Genomic DNA, 14,694 nt, shown 5'->3' with positions numbered 1-14,694 from the left:
TTTCGTTGTTAGTGTATGGGAATGCAAGAGATTTCTGTGTATTAATTTTGTATCCTGCAACTTTACCAAATTCACTGATTAGCTTTAGTAGTTTAATGGTAGAATCTTTAGGATATTCCATGTATATATCATGTCATCTGCAAACAGTGACAGCTTTACTTCTTTTCTGAAATGGATTCTTTTCATTTCTTTTTTCTTCTGTGATTGCTGTGGCTGAAACTTCCAAAACTATGTTGAATAATAGTGGTGAGAGTGGGAAACCCTGTCTTGTTCCTGATCTTAGTGGAAATGGTTTGTTTTTCACCATTGAGAATGATGTCACCTGTGGGTTTGTCATATATGACCTTTATTATGGTGAGGTAAGTTCCCTCTATGCCTACTTTCTGGAGAATTTTTTTTCATAAATGGGTGTTGAATTTTGTCAAAAGCTTTCTCTGCATCTATTGAGATTATCATATGGTTTTTATCCATCAGTTTGTTAATATGGTGTATCACATTGATTGATTTGCCTATATTGAAGAATCCTTGCATTCCTGGGATAAACCTCACTTGATCATGGTGTATGATCCTTTTAAGGTGCTGTTGGATTCTGTTTGCTAGTATTTTGTTGAGGATTTTTGCATCTATGTTCATCACTAATATTGGCCTGTAGTTTTCTTTCTTTGTGACATCTTTGTCTGGTTTTGGTATCAGGGTGATGGTGGCCTCGTAGAATGAGTTTGGGAGTGTTCCTCCCTCTGCTATATTTTGGAAGAGTTTGAGAAGGATAGGTGTTAGCTCTTCTCTAAATGTTTGATAGAATTCGCCTGTGAAGCCATCTGGTCATGGGCTTTTGTTTGTTGGAAGATTTTTAATCACAGTTTAAATTTCAGTGCTTGTGATTGGTCTGTTTATATTTTCTGTTTCCTCCTGGTTCAATCTTGGAAGGTTGTGCTTTTCTAAGAATTTGTCCATTTCTTCCAGGTTGTCCATTTTATTGGCATATAGTTGCTTGTAGTAATCTCTCATGATCCCTTGTATTTCTGCAATGTCAGTTGTTACTTCTCCTTTTTCATTTCTAATTCTGTTGATTTGAGTCTTCTACTTTTTTTTCATGATGAGTCCAGCTAATGGTTTATCAATTTTGTTTATCATCTCATACAAGCAGCTTTTAGTTTTATTGATCTTTGCTATCGTTTCCTTCATTTCCTCTTCATTTATTTCTGATCTGATCTTTATGATTTCTTTCCTTCTGCTAACTGTGGGGGTTTTTTGTTCTTCTTTCTCTAATTGCTTTAAGTGTAAGGTTAGGTTGTTTATTTGAGGCGTTTCTTGTTTCTTGAGTTAGGATTTTATTGCTATAAACTTCCCTCTTAGAACTGCTTTTGCTGCATCCCACAGGTTTTGGGTCGTCGTGTTTTCATTGTCATTTGTTTCTAGGTATTTTTTGATTTCCTCTTTGATTTCTTCAGTGATCTTTTGTTCATTTAGCAGTGTACTGTTTAGCCTCCATGCATTGGTATTTTTTACAGATTTTTTTCCTGTAATTGACATCTAGTCTCATAGTGTTGTGGTCAGAAAAGATATTTGATATGATTTCAATTTTCTTAAATTTACCAAGGCTTGATTTGTGACCCAAGATATGGCCTATCCTGGAGAATGTTCCATGATCACTTGACAAGAAAGTGTATTCTGTTGTTTTTGGACCAAATGTCCAAAAAATATCAGTTAAGTCTATCTTGTTTAATGTATCATTTAAAGCTTGTGTTTCCTTATTTATTTTCATTTTGGATGATCTGTCCATTGGTGAAAATGGGGTGTTAAAGTCTCCTACTATAATTGTGTTACTGTCGATTTCCCCTCTTATGGCTGTTAGCATTTGCCTTAAGTGTTGAGGTGCTCCTGTGTTGGGTGCATAAACATTTACAATTGTTATATTTTCTTCTTGAATTTATCCCTTGATCATTATGTAGCGTCCTTCTTTGTCTCTTGTTACAGTCTTTATTTTAAAGTCTATTATGTCTGATATGAGAATTGCTACTCCAGCTTTCTTTTGATTTCCATTTGCACGGAATATCTTTTTTCCATCCCCTCACTTTCGGTCTGTATGTGTCCCTAGGTCTGAAGTGGGTCTCTTGTAGACAGCATATATATGGGTCTTGTTTTTGTATCCATTCAGCCAGTCTGTGTCTTTTGGTTGGAGTATTTAATGCATTTACATTTAAGTTAGTTATCGATATGTATGTTCCTATTACCATTTTCTTAATTGTTTTGGGTTTGTTGTTGTAGGTCTTTTCCTTCTCTTGTTTTTCCTGCCTAGAAAAGTTCCTTTAGCATTTGTTGTAAAGCTGGTTTGGTGGTGCTGAATTCTTTTAGCTTTTGCTTGTCTCTGAAGGTTTTAATTTCTTTTTCGAATCTGAATGAGATCTTTGCTGGGTAGAATAATCTTGGTTGTACATTCTTCCGTTTCATCACTTTAAATATTTCCTGCCACTCCCTTCTGACTTGCAGAGTTTCTGCTGAAAGATCAGCTGTTAGCTTTATGGGGATTCCCTTGTATGTTATTTATTGTTTTTCCCTTGTTGCTTTTAATATTTTTTCTCTGTATTTAATTTTTCATAGTTTGATTAGTATGTGTCAGCATGTTTCTCCTTGGTTTTATCCTGTAGGGATTCTCTGTGCTTCCTGGACTTGATTGACTATTTCCTTCCCCATATTAGGGAAGTTTTCAACTATAATCTCTTCAAATATTTTCTCAGTCCCTTTCTTTTTCTCTTCTTCTTCTGGGACCCATATAATTCGAATGTTGGTGCATTTAATATTGTCCCAGAGGTCCCTGAGACTGTCCTCAATTCTTTTCATTCTTTTTTCTTTATTCTGCTCTGCAGTAGTTATTTCCACTATTTTATCTTCCAGGTCACTTATCCGTTCTTCTGCCTCACTTATTCTGCTATTGATTCCTTCTAGAGAATTTTTAATTTCATTTATTGTGTTGTTCTTCATTGTTTGTTTGCTCTTTCATTCTTCTAGGTCCTTGTTGAACGTTTCTTGTATGTTCTCCATTGTACTTGCAAGATTTTGGATCATCTTTACTATCATTACTCTGAATTCTTTTTCAGGTAGACTGCCTATTTCCTCTTCATTTGTTTGGTCTGGTGGGTTTTTACCTTGCTCCTTCATCTGCTTTGTGTTTCTCTGTCTTCTCATTTTGCTTAAGCTAATGTGTTTGGGGTCTCCTTTTTGCAGGCTGCAGGTTCATAGTTCCCTTTGTTTTTGGTGTCTGCCCCCAGCGGGTAAGGTTGGTTCAGTGGGTTGTGTAGGCTTCCTGGTGGAGGGGACTGGTGCCTGTGTTCTAGTGGCTGTGGGCAGATCTTTTCTTTCTGGTGGGCAGGACTATGTCCAGTGGTGTGTTTCGGGATGTGTGTGAACTTATTATGATTTTAGGCAGCTTCTCTGCTAGTGGGTGGGGTTGTGTTCCTGTCTTGCTGGTTGTTTGGCATAGGGTGTCCAGCACTGGAGCTTCCTGGTCGTTGAGTGAAGCTTTGTCTTAGTGTTGAGATGGAGATCTCTGGGAGAACTTTTGCTGATTGATATTACGAGTGGCTGTTAGGTCTCTCGTGGACCAATATCCTGAACTCGGCTCTCCCAACTCAGAAGCTCATGCCTGACACCCGGCCAGAGAACCAAGACCCTGTCAGCCACACAGCTCAGAAGAAAAGTGAGAAAAGAAAAAAGAAAGAAAAAAACATGAAGTTATTAAAATAAAAAATATTATTATAATAAAATAAAGTCATTAGTAAAGAAAAGGAAGACAGCAAGTAAACCAATAAACTAATCCACCAATGATAAGAAGTGCTAGAAACTATTCTAAAAAACTGGACAGACAGAACCCTAGGACAAATGGTAAAAGCAAACCTATACAGACAAAATCACACAAAGAAGCATATACATACACACTCACAAAAATGGAAAAAGGAAAAAAATATATATATATATATAAATATAAGGAAGAGCGAAACCAAATCAATAAACAAATCTGCCAATGATAATAAGCTCTAAATACTAAACTAAGGTAAACATAATACTAGAAACAAATTAGATGCAGAAAGCAAACCCCAATTCTATAGTTGCTCCTAAAGTCCACTACCTCAGTTTTGGGATGATTCATTGTCTATTCAGGTGTTCCACAGATGCAGGGTACATCAAGTTGATTGTGGAGATTTAATCCGCTGCTCCTGAGGCTGCTGGGTGGGGTTTCCCTTTCTCTTCTTTGTTCACACAGCTCCTGGGATTCAGCTTTGGATTTGGCCCCGCCTCTGAATGTAGGTCACCCTCTGGCATCTGTTCTTCTCCCAGGCAGGAGGGGGTTAAAGGATCAGCTGATTAGGGGGCTCTGGCTCACTCAGGCCGGTGGGTGGGAGGCGTACAGAATGCAGGGTGAGCCTGTGGCGGCAGAGGCCAGTAGTGACGTTGCAACAGCCTGAGGTGCTCTGTGTGTTCTCTTGAGGAAGTTGTCCCTGTATCACAGGACCCTGGCAGTGGTGGGCTGCACAGGCTCCTGGGAAGGGTGGTGTAGATAGTGACCTGTACTTGCACACAGGATTCTTGGTGGCTGCAGCAGCAGCGTTAGCGTTTCATGCCCGTCTCTGATGTACACACTGATAGCCGCGGCTTGCACCAGTCTCTGAAGCTCATTTAGGCAGTGCTCTGAATCCTCTTTCCTCGCACACCCTTTTGGGAAGTCTGAGGTCTCCTGCCAGCATTCAATAGGTGTTGTGTAGGAGTTGTTCCACATGTAGATGTATTTTTGATGTATTTGTGGGTAGGAAGGTGTTCTCCACGTCTTACTCCTCCGCCCTCTTAAAGGTCCTCTGCCTCTAGTGTATTTTTATTTTCATTACTCTGTTGTTCATCTCTGTTTGTTCTTTAGTTCTTCTAGGTGTTTGTTAAACTTTTCTTGTATCTTCTCAATCCATGCCTCCATTCTTTTTCTGAGATCTTGGATCATCTTTACTATCATTGTTCTGAATACTTTTTTAGACAGATTGCTTATCTCCTCTTCATCTAGTTGTTCTTGTAGGTTTTTTTCTTGCTCCTTTGCCTGCAACATATTTCTTTGTCATCTCATTTTGTCAGACTTACTGTGTTTGTGGTCTCCTTTCCACAGGCTGCAGGATTGTACTTCCTCTTGCTTCTGTTGTCTGCCGCCTGGTGGGTGAGGTTGGTCCATTGGCTTGTGCTGTTATCCCGTTGGTAAGGTGTTTGATTGGTGTTGTGGTGATCAGAGCCTGCCCTGGATATTGAGAGGACCTCCCCTTTGCTCCCAGTGGCTGTTACTGCCCTGTCAGGGGCGGGGTCTTCTCCCTATTTGTTGGAGTAGAGTGCCCTGGATCTTTTTCTTGGCTGTGATTCTGATCTGTGGTATGGTGTGAGGTATGTGGGATTGGAGGACTCCCACTGGGAGAGAAGCCAATGAGTGTTCCTCCTCTGGAGGTGTTCACTGTGAATGTGCTCTGTTGTGTCCTCTTTCATCCGTTGTGTGGACTCACAAAGTACACTGCTGTTGGCACTGCTCTTGGTCCCACCTTAACTGTGGGTATGCCAGCAATTGGCCCTGGTGACTCTCAGGCATTATTTTCACCCAGTCACTGTCACAGATCCACTGAGGTCAGGTCCTAGGACTACAGTACTCATTCACCTGGACCTGCCGTGGGAGCTATGGAGGCTGCTCAGACTCTGGTTTGGTGCATTTCCCGTGTGTACATGTCCACAAATCCCACAGCTGCTAATGCCATATCCATCCGAGCTGCAGGAGTTCTTGTCCTTTTGGATGTTTCACAGGTGCTGAATTTAGGAAACCATCAACAGAGGTGTAACTCCACAGTTCGTTCAGCTCCGAGGAGAGATTTCAGCTCTTCTTCCTTAGTCACACAGCCCCTGGCTCTCAGTGGTGGTTTCAGCCCCTACTCTGGGTGGATTTCCTAGTGGTGGGAGCTATCCTTCCCCTTCTGGGACAGTGGGGCAGGCCCAGGTACCCACTGTCAGATTTCCCTGTAGTGAGAGCTATCCACGTGCTCCCTGGATAGTGGGGCAGGTCCTGGCACCCACTGGTGGACTTCCTTGTAGTGAGAGCTATTGGGGCACTCCTGGCACAGTTGGATGGGTTCCACTGTCTGCCTGTGGGTCTGGAAGAGGTGGCCAGTGCCTGCCTCTGGAGACCAAGATGGAGGTGGTGACTCACACCCACCCTGAGAACTCCTCTAGGCAGTGTCCCGTTAACTGGGAGCACTCATAGGGAAAGAAGCTTGTGGTCCCATCCCTCTCCTCATGCACCTCCCAATAATGGTGCCTTGCTTCTCTGGTGGGCCAAGGCTTCTTCATGGTATACCTTCAGTTGCCACTGCCTGACCTCTTCAGGCTGCTTCCACACCTATCCCTGGTCCTCTCTCTGGGACTGAACTTCGGAGTCTGAGCTTCAGCACCCAACCCCCACCCTCACGAACAGAGGAGTGTCTCAGGTTGGGGAGTGCAGGGTGGCAGTGCCAACCCTCTGTGCAGGTTACTCTCCATTTTGCCTTACACGAACTGGTTCCTGCTCTCCCCTCTTAGGCTCCAAAACTCCCCCTTCATCCAGTCCGATCTCTCCACTGGTGAGCAGACTTTCCAAGGTGCGGGAACCTTTCTTCTTTCCCAGCTCCCTCCTTGTCCTGATTCCTTTTTTTTTTCCTTTTGTCTTAGCAGGTTATGTGGAGGTTTTCTTGTCTTTTCAGAAGTTTGAGGTCTTCTGTCAGCTCTGTTTTGTAGTTTGTATCTCTCAAGGAATTGGTGCATGTCATCTAAGTTATCAAGTTTTTTTTGGCATAAAATTGTCATAATACTCCTTTATTATGTTTTCAAGACAAAGGATCTCCTTTAAAATTTTAAAAATTGAGATATAATTAACTTATAACATTATTTTAGTTTTGGATGTACAAAATAATGATTCACTATATGTATACTGCTAAATGATCACCACAGTAAGTCTAGTTAACACCCATCACCATCCATAGTTACAAATTTTTTTCTTGTGATGAGAACTTTTTAAGACCTAATCTTTTAGCAACTTTCAATTATCCAATGCAGTGTTATTAACTATAGTCACCACACTGTTCATTACATCCCCAGGACTTATTTATTTTATAACTGGAAGTTTGTACTTTTTGACCACTTTCACCCATTTTGCCCACTCCCACCCCCCACCTCTGGCAACCACCAATATATTCTCTTATCTATGAGTTCATTTGTTTTAGATTCCATGTATAAGTGAGATAATATGGTATTTGTCTTTCTCTCTCTGACGTATTTCACTTTGCATAATGCCCTCAAGGTCCGTCCATGCTGTCATAAATGGTAGGATTTCCTTCATTTATGGCTGAATAATATTCTAGTTTGGGGCGGGGTGGTGGTGGGATGAATTGGGAGATTGGGATTGACATATATACACTAATATGTATAAAATAGATAACTAACAAGAACCTGCTGTATTTTTAAAAAATAAATAAAATTTAAAAAAAACTAAAAAAATATTCCAGTGTGTGTGTAAATATATATATTATATATATAATATTTTATTTATCCATTCTAACATTGATGCGCACTTACATTGATTCCATGTCTTGACTATTGTAAATAATGCCACAGTGAACATGAGGGTGTAGATATATTATAGTGTTTTCATTTCCTATTGATAAATACCCAGAAGTGACATTGCTGGGTCATATGCTAGTTCTATTTTTATGTTTTTAAGGAACCTCCATACTATTTTTCATAGTGGCTGCACCAGTATGCATTCCCACCCACAGTGCACAAGGGTTCCTTTTTCTCCACATCTTGCCAACACTTGCAATTTCTTGTCTTATTGTTAATAGCCATTCTAAGACATGTGTGAGGTGATAGCTTCTCTTTCTTAATATCTGTAAATTGTGTGCTCCTTCTTTGCTAACTAGTCTGCTTAGAACTGTATCAATTTTAGTGATATTCTTAAAGATATTTAATTATTGTTTTTATCTATTTTATTGGCTTATTGGGTATATTACTTTTTTATGATTGTTATAAGTTTTAAAGTATTCCTTTTTATCTTATCACAGTCTCTTCAAATAATATACCTCATCACATGTAGCATACAAACTTTATGGTAGTATACTTCCATTTCCCCTTCATGATTTTTTGCTATTTTTTTCATCTATATGTACTTTTTTTTTTAGTCCAAATTTTTTTATTGAGGTATAGTTGATCTACAATATTATATAAGTTTTAAGTATACTACATAGTGATTCACAATTTTAAAGGTTATATTCTATTTTTAGTTACTATAAAGTATTGGCTATATTCCCTGTTTTGTACAATATATCCTTATAGCTTATTTCATTTTATTTTTTTAACATCTTTATTGGAGTATAATTGCTTTACAATGGTGTGTTAGTTTCTGCTGTATAACAAACTGAATCAGCTATACATAAACATATATCTCTATATCTCCTCCCTCTTGCATCTCCCTCCCATTCTCCCTATCCCACCCCTCTAGGTGGATACAAAGCACCGAGCTGATCTCCCTGTGCGATGTGGCTGCTTCCCACTAGCTATCTATTTTACATTTGGTAGTGTATATGTGTCCATGCCACTCTCTCACATCGTCCCAGCTGACCCTTCCCCATCCCTGTGTCCTCAAGTCCATTCTCTACGTCTGCATCTTTATTCCTGTCCTGCTCCTAGGTTCTTCAGTACAATTTTTTTTAGATTCCATATATATTTGTTAGCATACAGCATTTGTTTTCCTCTTTCTGACTTACTTCACTCTGTATGACAGACTCTACGTCCATCCATCTCACTACAAATAACTCAATCTCGTTTCTTTTTATGGACGAGTAATATTCCATTGTATATATGTGCCACATCTTCTTTATCCATTCATCTGTCGATGGACACTTAGGTTGCTTCCATGTCCTGACTATTGTAAACAGAGCTGCAATGAACATTGTGATGCATGACTCTTTCTGAATTATGGTTTTCTTGGGGTATATGCCCAGTAGTGGGATTGCTGGGTCGTATGGTAGCTCTATTTTTAGTTTTTAAGGAACCTCCATACTTTTCTTCATAGTGGCTGTATCAATTTACATTCCCACCAATTTACATTCCCACCAACAGTGCAAGAGGGTTCCCCTTTCTCCACACCCTCTCCAGCATTTATTGTTTCTAGATTTTTTGATGATGGCCATTCTGACTGGTGTGAGGTGATACCTCATTGTAGTTTTGATTTGCATTTCTCAAATGATTAGTGACATTGAGCATCCTTTCATGTGTTTTTGGCAATCTGTATATCTTCTTTGGAGAAATGTCTATTTAGTTCTTCTGCCCATTTTTGGATTGGGTTGTTTGTTTTTTTTATATTGAGCTGCATGAGCTGCTTTTAAATATTGGAGATTAATCCTTTGTCAGTTGCTTCATTAGCAAATATTTTCTCCCATTCTGAGGGCTGTCTTTTCGTCTTGTTTATGTTTTCCTTTGTTGTGCAAAAGCTTTTAAGTTTCATTAGGTCCCATTGGTTTATTTTTGTTTTTATTTCCATTACTCTAGGTGGTGGGTCAAAAAGGATCTTGCTGTGATTTATGTCATAGAGTGTTCTGCTTATGTTTTCCTCTAAGAGTTTTATAGTGTCTGGCCTTACATTTAGGTCTTTAATCCATTTTGGGCTTATTTTTGTGTATGGTGTTAGGGAGTGTTCTAATTTCATTCTTTTACATGTAGCTGTCCAGTTTTCCAAGCACCACTTATTGAAGAGGTTGTCTTTTCTCCATTGTATATTCTTGCCTCCTTTATCAATGATAAGGTGACCACATATGTGTGGGTTCATCTCTGGGCTTTCTATTCTGTTCCATTGATCTATATTTCTGTTTTTGTGCCAGTACCATACTGTCTTGATGACTGTAGCTTTGTAGTATAGTCTGAAGTCAGGGAGCCTGATTTTTCCAGCTCCATTTTTCTGTCTCAAGATTCCTTTGGCTATTCGGGGTCTTTTGTGTTTCCATACAAATTGTGAAATATTTTGTTCTAGTTCTGTGAAAAATGCCATTGGTAGTTTATCTCACTTCTAAGGCAATAGTCTTTTGTAGTATTTGCCTGATGCCCTCTAGTATTAGGAGATCTTTCCATTCTGGTTAGTGGAACACAGTCTGGAGTTTCCTTTACTATGTGAACTCCAGGAATTTGAAGACTGCTCTTTTTCAGTGCTTCTTTCCCCAGCCTCAGTAGCTTTTTCACAAGCCTACACTGATCAGTGCTCACCCCAAGACTTGTGGGGGAACTCTCTACAGATCCCGTGACCTCTCTCCAACTATGTAACTCTCTCCTGTCTGGTATTCTGCTCCACAAATTCTGACTCCAGGCAGTGAGCTAGGCACTTGTAGGGCTCATGTCATTTGCTTCCCTTCTCTGGGATCACTGTCTTGTGCAGCCAGTGGTCCATTATTGCCAGAAGCAAAAGTACTTCCCTCTTACTCTCTTGAAAATAGCAGTGGTAAATCTTTGTACCACTGAGAAGAGATTTTCTTTTTAGAAAGAGTTAAAAGTCATTCAAAGCCAAATTAATTAAATAAGGAGGATCAAACTAGGAGTGACTAAAAAGTAATGAGAGTTATTTTCTTGTCCAGCTTGTAAACGAACTTTTTTTTCTGTATAGGTACAGGTCACAATATCCAATCCTAGGCCTCCTGTATGATGACTATGAATATATACCACCAGGTAGTGACACACGGACTACTGTGATTGAGAAAACAGAAGACAAATGGACTTGTGTAAGTTCACTTGGGCATTTCTCGAGTATATAATTAGGGAGAAAAAATCCTAAGGCCATTGTGTTGTGTTAGCAGAGTTTCTCAACCTCAGCACTATTAACATTTTGGGCTGGATAATTTGATGTGGGGGGACTGCCCTGCACATTGTAGGACATTCTAAAACGATGTAGAATCTGACTTTTAACACTATGAAAATTACAGCCTTTGTCTTGTTATGTTAAAAACTTCTTAGGTACTGAAAGCAGGTAAAACTAATCTATGGTTATTAAAGTCAGGAAGTGGTTGGTTATCCTCAAGGTCGGGTACTGATTGGAAGGAAACAAAAGGAGGACTACTGGGGTACTAATAATATGCTGTTTCTTGATCTGAGTGATAGTTGCATAAACATGTTCAGTTTGGGAAAATTCATTTAGTTGTACACCTATATGTGCACTTTTCCTATGTTTATTATACTTCAATAAAAGTCTTAAAATGCTTAAGTATATCATGATGAGCAATAGATAAATATATGTCAATCAATTATTCTGTAGAACCTTTTGAGGAAATTTTTAAATGTAGATTTATCATTAATAAAATACTGCAGATGTATAATTAATAAATTACTACAGATGCAGTTAATAAAATTAAACATCTGTTAAATAACTCACTTTAAAAAATTATCTTTTGGTTGAACAAGCTCAAATATTTGAATAAACCAAAAAATTCAGAAAATTGTTAGCTCTGAAGCACTTCTCTGACTACAATCAAGCCATCAATCTTGTATATATGATTATCCATTATCAGTGAAAGCAACCAACACTTAGTAACCCTAAAATAAAAATTTAAGCTTTGAAATATATTGTGCTTCTTAGGTCATTAATTAGTTGAGAATAATTTATTACTGATTATTAATTGATAAAGGGTACTTGCTGGCCCAAGAACCAGATGAGCAACAAGAGAAAGTCAGCATAGGATTTAAAATTTGTCACTCAAAGTTTATTTGATTCTGAAACTTAATACTGAGAAGCAATTGCTGCTACTAACCACATGTGTCTCAGAGGTGGCATCAATGTGAAGACCTACCAAATAAAGGGTCTACAGAATAATAGTCATTACTTCTCCTTTCATTAACAGCATACAGCAATGAACATCAAACTCAATATCTGAAGGGACTAGATACTGATAGCAAATTCAAAATATATTTAAGTAAATTCACAGATGATAGATCTGTATTTATTAACAGAGACTTTTGGACATATTTAACCTCTAACTATAACACCAAGGAGTAAATCTACTCACATCTCCCTCCCTTGTGCTTAAAATCATTTGAAACATATACCTTGGCTAAAGTCAGACAAACCATTGTTTCATTGAATATACATATAAAAAGTGCCAAAACAGTGCCATACATTTCCCTTGGTATTATTCATATCAATTTAAATCATTTTTACAACTGTGTGCATACAATTACAATGTTTTAAATTAATTATAAGCCATTCTAAACTGACTTTTTTTTTCTTTTCTAGCCGTGAATGAATCTCCAACTCAAAGGAATTTTTTTTGTCTTCATTAGTACTTTGTTATTTTTCCATAACTAAAGTCAGTCAATATTTTGAACCATGCTACTACCCAGCAAATCTAATGGAATTAATTAGATATACAGATGAGAGTTTCTCCAACCATTTATAAGGCCTGAATCCTTTCTATCACATTTTTGTATTCAGCATAGCAACACGCCACTTTTTTTTTTTTAACATCTTTATTGGAGTATAATTGCTTTACAAGGGACAACACACTGCTTTTAAAACTCAATTACAGGCACTGTAGGACTTAATCCACTATTTTTCAATAGGGTGCTTCCTAGACACTGAATTAACTTTGTTGGGATAGAGATTTTACAAGTTATTCCATTAGAAGATTTTTCTATGATATTAGATGTGCAATTTAGCTACAAGAGTAAATACTGTGTTTTAACAACAACAACAAAAAGCAATACTATTGAATTAAAAATATACAGCATATATTTGCTTTTCTCACATTAGACCTTGTGATTAAAAGAGGTGATTTATTACATGCTATTTATACCTCTTGGAGACAGAACTAAATCAAAGGTGATGATTAATTTCATTTAGCAGGGAAGTGGGAAGTATATTTTTTAAAATACCTAAATCCACTAAATTGTACATTATGCTATTATGGTTCTAAGTACATACCAGTAGCTTGGCAAATCTGTTCTTTTGAAGCATATCATCCCCAAATGAGCCCACCCACTTCCTTAAAAACCTATAACACTATTATTGTAGTAGCGGGTGGAAGGAAGGTGGGCTTTTTTTATAGCAGTAGACAAAACAACATTGAAATACTGTGTAAAAGCTTAGGGAATAAAAATAGCAAAAACAAATACTTGATATATGTATTCTACTTGGGAGAGACTTTATAGTAGAATATTTAATGTACTTAGAAGCTGGTTGATTAATTGGGTTCTAATGACTTTACTAAAAGTGAACTAAAGTATTTTCTAAATACATTAGTAGATAAGAATGAAATTTTAAAATGTCAAACCCTTTGGTTAAAGTTAAGAATTAGCAAAAATTAAAATGTTTGCATTTGACAAAGTATAGATTAAGGTAACAAATAAATTTGGGTTTACATGTGAATGAGATTTTGCACTGAAATGTCTCTGCAAGTAACTATATAGAATTCTGTCATTCTTTATAATTATATTCTAATAATTATCCATTATACTAAGAAACTGTTAAGATAGGAACATATAAGGCACTACATGAAATCAAACCACAAATGAAGAGAAAAAATGCTTTTAATACTTATATAAATATCCAAATAAGTCTTGATATGAAGCTAAAAGCTTTATTTTATTTTCTTAATACCTCGACTAAAATGTTAAGCTTGGGGACATCCCGGCGGTCCAGTGATTAAGACTCTGCCCTTCCACTGCAGGGGGCAAGGGTTTGATCCCTGGTCGGGGAACTAATATCCCGCATGCCGTGCAGTGTGGCCAAAAAAAGAAAATATATTAAAAAATATTAAATGTTAAGCTCTATAATGTGGATTGATACAATTCCAGTCTTATTAGTTATTTTGTGGTAGAAAATGTTAATATTCTTTATGAGCTATGTAGTCCTTACATTTTTTCCCTTGGTGTAGAAACAACAGGGTAGTTTCTCCTCTGCTAACTACTCATATGTGTAACTGTAATTATGCCATGTTATCTACCCATTGCATATAAATGGAAGTTTTTAGTAGCTTGATAGAAAAGTGCCACCATAACTGTCTGAAAATTAGAACAAGTGTGATTTTCCTAAAATACCCTTAAATAAAAATAACAGTGTCCAAAATTTGGGATAGTTAAGAAGTCAGCACTTCATTGGCTCACTTGATCCATGCATAGTGAGAAATGGGGGTCATAACAAGGTGCTTATTATACTTAACAAAGTTAAATGTATTTCTTTTCCAATTTTTGATTAAGTTCAATAGAAATAGTAGTGATTTTTTTCCTCTCACAAGTTTCGCACAGCTTATCTCTGAAAATTGCAAAGATATTGTCAGATGAGGAATGCCTGTTTATCTAATTTCTATTCCCAGCATATTTTGCTTTAGATGTTGAATAAAATGGAGACTGTGCAATGACATGCAAAGTAATTTGTTTAAGTGTGTAAATAAAATATATATCTGTATGGTCTTTGTGGAAGTCCTAGTAGGAAACATGCGGAATGGAGTTTTAGCTTAGCTGTATACTCTTTTCAGGAAGTTATTATCATGTGAATGTTTATGTTAGAGCTAACAAGCACCACTATAAAAATAATCCTGATGTGGACTACTAGAGACAACAGTTTAACATAGTTGGACCTCTGGTTGATGCAGGTTTCTGCTTTAAATGAGAATTTCT

At 37.5% G+C, this 14,694-nt stretch overlaps 1 protein-coding gene across 2 annotated transcripts in view; it reads left to right on the top strand.

Moving 5' to 3' along the window:
* POF1B (POF1B actin binding protein) overlaps positions 1 to 14,484 on the top strand; it is a 99,547-nt gene extending 85,063 nt beyond the window's left edge. For both annotated transcript variants that reach the window (XM_082447413.1, XM_082447414.1), the window contains exons 15-16: positions 10,694 to 10,808; positions 12,314 to 14,484. In XM_082447413.1, the coding sequence (XP_082303539.1) occupies positions 10,694 to 10,808; positions 12,314 to 12,319 (121 nt within the window). In that variant the 3' untranslated portion in view covers positions 12,320 to 14,484. The remainder of the gene's footprint in view (positions 1 to 10,693; positions 10,809 to 12,313) is intronic.
* The last annotated feature ends 210 nt before the right edge of the window (positions 14,485 to 14,694 follow it).

The sequence above is a fragment of the Balaenoptera physalus genome (genome assembly GCF_965194825.1).
Source record: "Balaenoptera physalus genome assembly, chromosome: X".
NCBI lineage: Eukaryota > Metazoa > Chordata > Mammalia > Artiodactyla > Balaenopteridae > Balaenoptera > Balaenoptera physalus.
This window is presented reverse-complemented; position numbering and strand designations above follow the sequence as displayed.